This window comes from Puntigrus tetrazona, chromosome 1 (genome assembly GCF_018831695.1).
Source record: "Puntigrus tetrazona isolate hp1 chromosome 1, ASM1883169v1, whole genome shotgun sequence".
In the NCBI taxonomy this organism is placed as follows: Eukaryota; Metazoa; Chordata; class Actinopteri; order Cypriniformes; family Cyprinidae; genus Puntigrus; species Puntigrus tetrazona.
Genome location: NC_056699.1, coordinates 21,391,292 through 21,398,990, shown reverse-complemented (window position 1 = coordinate 21,398,990; position 7,699 = coordinate 21,391,292). Strand labels below are relative to the sequence as shown.

The following is a 7,699-nucleotide window of genomic DNA, read 5'->3' as shown; positions in this document are numbered from 1 at the left end:
AAAAAAAAAAAAAAAAAAGATTAATTTTGCTGGAAACAATTCCGTTTCAACTCAGCAAATATAAGTGAGCTGCAGTACAATTCAATCAAGACATTGCGCCTGTAGAAATATATAATTCAAATTAGATTTGAATTGAATCGACGCTTCCCCCATCTAACTTGGAACGCCTCAAACAGAGCTGAGTAAACTCAGAAATTCACGGTGGATGTGTTGCTGGATTTTAATGACTGCTCAAGGCAACTTTTAATCAGGCTTTACTTGACTGCGAGAACGGCAGATGAGTACACTTAATCCAGAGGCACCCTTAAACGAATCAATCACAAAACAGGTGGCAGCAAGACCTCAAAGCCACACAAACTCTCGCTGCATTCAAAGGCTATGGGACCTGGAAACCTTTTGAGGGTTGCTTCTTATGCGTTTTGTGGATGGCATTTACCAATTTATTCCCAGAGGATATTTAATGACAACGGCTGCGTGCAACAAATGAATACCATCCGGCATGGAGACCACATTTAGAGCTTTGGGCTTAATGAACCAAATGCAAAGTTTTTAAGCAGTAAACCAAACAAACAGCCTGGCTGTTAAATTTTTTTTAAATGGATTAAGATGGTGATTGCAAAAAGCTTTCATGGCTAGAAAACAGTTTCTGCTCGTAGCTTATTTCTACTACATTTTGGGTAGTAAGCACACTGAGACCATCTGAGACCAAACGGTCATGAAATTTGGTTTGGGTTGATTCACCTGATTCAGCATGATCTATAGCAGCTTGCCCAACCACTTCTTGAGGCCGACCCTCTAGTCACGCAACACCTCCCAGCCATAAAATAATATTCCCTCCCTATAGGCGTTGAACACATCTACATTAATACTCATTCTTATTCACAATTTAGGACTGCACTGGGGAGTACAGTAGCAGGAAGGTATTGAATAATATGATGTACAATGGGGAAAAAGTGAACACTTGGAATTTGCATTAACAAAAGGTTTTATAAGGCTTACAGGGCATGAGGTCTAACAGTAATTAAAGCAATCGTTAGTGACATAACATCCTCTTCCAATATGGCCCAGCTATTTGTTTTAGCGCAAAGCTGAATAGAGTACACAAAATGTGACACTGCATTCCCCAAGAGAAAGTCCGTAAATGAACGGGAAAATCGTATGCTTTGTCCCAGAGGAATGAACCATTGCTGTATTTTTAGTCTTAAAAAGGCTCCTGAAGGCATCCGAACGCTATTATGTAACTGCACATGAAAGTAATATTACACATTATCTACCTGAAAACAGTAATAGTACGCTTTATTTTCCTTATAAAGCTAGAGTGCACATATTGGTCACAGGCAGTGTCTCAAAACTTAGTGAGCTGTCTATTCAGATAGCACTTTTGGGCACAGCCATGTTTCACAACCTTGCGAGGAAGTAGATAAAGTTACTTTTATTTTAAAATCAGCAGTCTTGTACCAACACCCTACAAACCCACTCAAGGAAATTCTGGCCCAGATGGCAGCAGCACTATTTTTGGATGCCTGTGCAGCATTTTCAGATATTAAACAAGAACAATGGATTTTAAAATAGAAATTAGTCACACATACATAAGTGTAATCGCCAAATATAATTTTAAATGGAGAGTTCTGACCAAGTTAGGATCAGATGAAGCATATTCGAAGCAGTTGTAAGCCAATGATAAACTAACTTATTTTAATGCACCAAATAATGTCAATCATAAGCAGTCATTATTATTATTATTATTATTATTATTATGAGTTTTGATTTAGCAGAATTATTTGTTAATTATTACATTTTGGCTCATGACGCATAAAACTTTTATGCAGCTACAGACATTTATTGCAAAAAAACAAACAATTTCAGGCCTATAGTGTTCTGGTTTATACCTGTATCAGTGAGAAGCTTGGTGGCTTCCAGAACCTTTTCTGTGTAGACCCCAGGTTCATAGTTGTCCATCTCAGATATGACCACATGGACCACACGGGCAGCTCTACCTCGAATGGCCCCAGCAGTGCGATCCAGGCCATCAACATCCTTCTCTTGAAGAGCTATGACACACTTGTTAACATCCTCTAGAATGTGATTTTCTAATGCAAAAAGAAAGAAAAATACACAAGAGAAGCAATGTTTAAAATAACTTGTGAAGACTGGAGAAATGTACAGAATGCTAACCACAATGCAAAGCATGAAGACAGGAAATCCTCATCCTTCATGCTGTATTTACATTGTCTCTGACTTAAGAACATTAACAGGAACCACAAGGGTGGATGAAAAAAAGATTAAACACACACTCAGACAGTTTAGTAATGGGTGTCTGGGAAATGCAAATCAACATGGTAAACTGTAATCTGTCCTTGAGAGGAGGTGAAGGCAGTCAGTCAGCCTACAGCTTAACAAGAACCGTTAAAGGCCATGTCTGACAGGGGGATGGTAGGTCTTTAACATTCGTGATAGAAGTGTCAATTCCATTGGGGAGAATTGACACTCAAGAGCTTTTGTCTGCTTCTGAAAAGCTAATGAACTTCTTTAAACGTGGCCACTAAGCATCCCACGATCAGAAGTGACCAGTTTCATCCAACGCTGATAGAGATGTAGGTATAAATGCTTTTCACCTCTTCTGCATGAAGCTATTCTGGGTCTGGTACAAACAGACAGAAACCAAGCAGCCTGTCATTAGACTGAAGTAGGCTGAAATTATTCTTTACGGTTTAAAAAAAGCTTGTTGTTTATGACATCTGGTGAGTTTATATTATTGCTGAAGACTACTGCCAGAAAGTGTTTAAAACACTTACAAATTAAATATATAAAAGACAATATGATTTTTTAAACTTTCCATTCATTTAAGGCGAGACACTGCAGGCAAAAACAGTTTTTTCAAGCACCTTTTAACTTTTAGATTTTGGGCTTTTTGGTTTTTAATAAACTGGTGCTGGGGGGGTTCCAGACTAATATTTTAAAGGCTCTCTCAATTATTTTTTGCCTACACTGAGCCATAAATCTCCACTTCAGTAATACTTACACCAAACGTCACAATTTTATTTCTTTTTATTTCTTTGTTCATATATTATTTCTGAATCTGTTCATATATAATTTGCCTATTTATATAAATTTTTATTTGCCCCCCAAAAATCTGAAAATACAATGTTTTCTGTATGTTCTGAATTGAGGAGTAGCTGAAATTAAACTAAATGAGATACTTAAAATTCCCTCTGTAAAATTCCTTTGACTCCAATGTGTCAAAAATATTAAACAAGATCTTCCAAACTAACATCATTCAGTGTTCAAGTGTTATTTTTACCCTACTCACCTGCAGTGTCTCGCCTAAAAAAAATTAAAATGACACATTGACACTGAAGACTGGAGTAACGGCCATCACCAGATAAAATGATTTTCAGTGAATGATAAAAATTTTGGTCTTCTCCCCCCATTTCATTGTACTTTTTGAAAAGAGCAAAATTTAAAAGCACCAAAAGGTAAATGACCATAGTTTTCATTTGCATGTCAACCATCATTTTATCACTAAGAGCCAAGATCCAGCTCTGTACTTTGTAGCGTTGGCTTACCAGACACGCTGAGGAAGTCGTCAATGGAAGTGATGTCGTCCACTGCGTCAGTAAGCACTCGCACCTGTTTCTCCCACTGGTCCTTAAACAAATCCATGTTATCCTGGGCCACTTTGCTGTTAGGCTTAGCAGCCAGGGCCAAGGCTGCATTAATCACCTGTAATTACCACAAGCATTCGATTAAGAAGTACAAAAACTTAAAATAACATCTACACATATGCAGAATGATTTTCTGAGCCAATGCCCTTTCCACAACGACCTTCCGAAAACACATTTACAATCGTTTCAGATTATGACTGAGATTAAACCATGTTTATTTTGATGGAAAGACACATATGTTCAAAGCCCCAGGATGAAGGAATAGTCATGGGAGCTCAGATTAAAAAGCAGTCAAAGCCACAGTGGAGCAAGGGACATACTGCAGGTGCATCTGCGAAATGCTGCGTACCTGAGGGCAAAGTGTTTCCAGTTGGGAAGCGGCCATCCGTACCAACTTTACTCCCTCCTCATTGTTTGAGATGGAGCATGCAAGGTTAGCTACCTACAACAGAAAAAAAATAATTCAGTTTTTTATCATATGACAAATGAGCAGGGAACAAAAAAAATTAGGTTTTCCATCCCTCAAACAAACAGTTTTAATTTAAACACACACCTGCTGTCAGCTGTTGATCTGATTATTTGATAAAATGGTAAAATAATACAGCAGGAAAAAAGCCCTCCAGAGGATTAAGTCAAAACAAAAGCAAAGCCTGAAATTGAGGTCTGGTCGTCTCCCCACACAGGGAATATATTTCATATAATTCACAGGATGATGGCTGACAGCGTCAGGGAGTGGTTCCTAGAGATGATTAAATCACCGTTCTGCCAGGCGGCTGTTACCTCAGGAAAGTGAGAGAGGCAAATATTCCTGACACTTTCAGAAACTCCACAAGCCGCTGAAATCCAGAGTGCTGAGGCAAGCAAACTCACTGCCTGTTGCTGATGTTTATAATGTTATAGAGTAAATTGTCATTTTGACCCACAAATCTCCCTCTTTACTCACGATTCGCCAAACATTCTCTGCAAACAGACGTTATTTGAGTCTATTTGCAGCGGCCAGTTTTTTGAGGCAAGAAATGAGATTATTAGAGTTCTGCTGCCTCGCTTTGGCTGCGCAAGCACCTCTATACAGTGAAGCAAGCACGGCATGTTGCCGAGTAGCTTTATTACTTAAGGCGAGAGTCATTTTAATTAAATGTTACTGAGGGGTTTCATTCATATTTGTTTAGCAGGACTGTTTGGAGTTACTCTACCTTATCGTAATGTGCGAGAATTGGCTATGCCAGGAATGGGAAATCCAGAACACAAGTGGAGTGTAAATGTGAACAGAGCTCAGCGCAGTCACAGAAAACGCCCCACTGACTTCAGGAGTACCACAGCCGACGCTCTTCCGCTCGCTCTCTCTCCCTTAAGCACCATACTGGGAATCTCTCGAACAGCAGGGTGCCATTAGCAAACACACTAGTCAAGCATTAAAAACACGTATACATGCCAACACTTTGAACAAGGAGCACTTCAGTGTGTGCAATAATATTTAGCGGCTAAATCTCATCCGATTTGTCTCCAGTGGTCAGTGAAAAATCTCAAGCCCACCTTTGTTAATACAGTAATATAATACACAAGCCGCTTAACACAAAACATCTGACGGAAATATCCTAAGGGCCACTAGTCTGTATATCTATTGGCCACTCTGGAAGACTGCAACCAGAAGGCTGCCGATCCAATCCCTGCGGGAAACGATCCTTGACCATTACCATTGTGCCTGAGAGCAATGCAGTTAACACCAGACTTGTCCAAGGGGATTTTTAGCCTTGTAATAAGCTCACGATGGCATTCTACACAATTTCTGTGCTAATTACTGCTGGACAAGCTAAATATGTTTATAAAAGTGAACAAAGAATGATTCATTTATCCATTGCAATTATCAGAATTTTTGGCCAATGTATTTTCTTACAGTAAATCGACTATTTTTTCTACCACCAGCTAATGAGAGTGTTACGACAAAGGCATTTTAATAGCATCTCTGATTTAAGCAAGTCTAACACTAACTAGTTTGACCTGCAACAATCAAAATGTCAATCAATAGCTTGCAGCTCTGCATAATTTCAAAGTCATTTCCATTCAAGTACTCATCCTCTTCCTGAGGCTGTTCTTTCTTGCATCAGTGACATCAGACNCATAATTTCAAAGTCATTTCCATTCAAGTACTCATCCTCTTCCTGAGGCTGTTCTTTCTTGCAGTAACATCCCATCAGTGCAGCTAGTATCTCACCCCTCCGTGGCACCGCTGGGTCAACCAAGGGGTGAGTCTGTTCTTATACAAGCTGCCTAGCACATACAGTACGCAGCAGAGTGGATCTCCTCTCTCTTGCTGAAGTTCAAAATAAGGAACTGGCTAATAACTTTATCCATGATTTCTGCAGGGATCATTTGCAGATAAATGTCTAGCAGATACAGGATGAGGAAGACATTCATTGTGAGCTGATTTATATTTCTTGTTCAGGTAGATTATGTGACACATTGGTCGGTAGATATTCCCACACAGATAAACTGGAGATGCATGCTATAGATGCTAGAGAAAGGAGAAGAGAAAAAAATAAAATAAAAATCACAGTTTTATAAATGGAACATATATGGCTCTGTATGACTCATGTAAAGATCAGTGACTCAATACATTGCGAGATACCACATAGAAAATCTTCCTAATGTTATAGGGATAGCTCAACCAAAAATGTTAACTGTTGCAGTCTGTCAGTCATATAATGGAAGTCAATGACCACAATCTCCGACTGTCCTCTTATTTACAACACCTGGCGCATGATGGGTCAACATGCTCTGGCACATAGTTATATACACACAGATTCCTCATTAGTGACTGTTTCTATGGGTCATGACACGTAAGGTTTAAGGTCTATATAAGAGGTAAAAAGTTTTTTTTTTCTGCACCAACCTATCGTTTCATGTCTTGACACTTCAGTGTATCGTCACAAGCCGCAGTGTTTAATTTGTTTTTTTGACTCTCAAATCTTGGTGCCCACTGACTTCAATTACATGACAGACAGAATGCAACTGAGTTAATCTTTCTTTGTGTTCTACTGAAGAAAAAAGGGCACCTACGTCTTGGATGCCCTGGGCAGATAAAACAAATTTTTTTTGGGGGGGTGAACTATCCCTTTAACTCAATGTGCCTATCATATTAACATGATCAAAGTTTACATGTAATGAACAGTGTTTTAAAAAGCTGTTCTGGTCAATATTATTGTATTCTATTTTTAGTCTGTTTATTAAACTGAAACACTTATTTCAGTATTCTCTTTCTCCTTTCGTCTCTCTCATTTTCTGTCGCACATGTAGTTTAGTCCCTGCACAATCTCAGTGTTCCTTGAGCAGCCAGGAACCTTTGAGAACAAGGCCTTGAGGCAATAAAACTAAGCTTGTTCTATTTTTATCCTGCTTCAGGAATGATGCATTTCATGGTATAAAAACCGAACCGCCACTGTGTTTCTGCGACCAAGAACTGACAGTCACAGCCAAGATCCTGCTTTTCCTGCAAGCTCAGATGTTCAAAGTCAATATAAGTGGCTTTCAAAATGGAAAAAGGGAAAATTAACAAATAGGTAATGGTGGAGTACTCTTGAGATGTATGTAGGTTGCTAGGAGGGTCTCCAATGGTACTGACTGTCTCTACAAAAGAACTGAATGAATGAAGGGTGGTATCTGAGAACACTATTTTGAGAGAGAGCGAGCGTGCGAGAGGGAGAGAAAGTGAGAGAGAGAGCACTTTTTACAGCCCTTGGAGAGTGTCGACTTCATGCCTTCTGCAGGAGTAAAAAGACAGTGAGGGGAGGGAAGAGTTGGCTGCAGTTCCATTCCTGTCATAGCCATGGATGCTTCATTGTACTGCAAATTAAACGGCCTCCCTAAGCAATAACTACATCCATATTTAAACTCTAAACAGTGCTAGAAAAAAAAAAAATGCATTACACTATAAATCTCACTTGTTTATAAAAAAAAAGTGGGCCACAAGAATAATGATATAATTATAATTACACTCACGCATGCACACACTCTGCAGTTCAGTTTTTTTGTCTTTT

At 39.1% G+C, this 7,699-nt stretch overlaps 1 protein-coding gene across 1 annotated transcript in view; it reads right to left on the bottom strand.

Annotated features, from left to right (window-relative positions):
* The window catches only part of LOC122349977 (catenin alpha-2), a 22,613-nt gene that overhangs the window by 11,505 nt on the left and 3,409 nt on the right, over nt 1–7,699 (bottom strand). The window contains exons 3-5 of the mRNA XM_043246146.1: nt 4,015–4,107; nt 3,567–3,723; nt 1,890–2,090 (exon numbers count right to left, since the gene is read on the bottom strand). Coding sequence (XP_043102081.1) covers nt 1,890–2,090; nt 3,567–3,723; nt 4,015–4,107 — 451 coding nt within the window. The remainder of the gene's footprint in view (nt 1–1,889; nt 2,091–3,566; nt 3,724–4,014; nt 4,108–7,699) is intronic.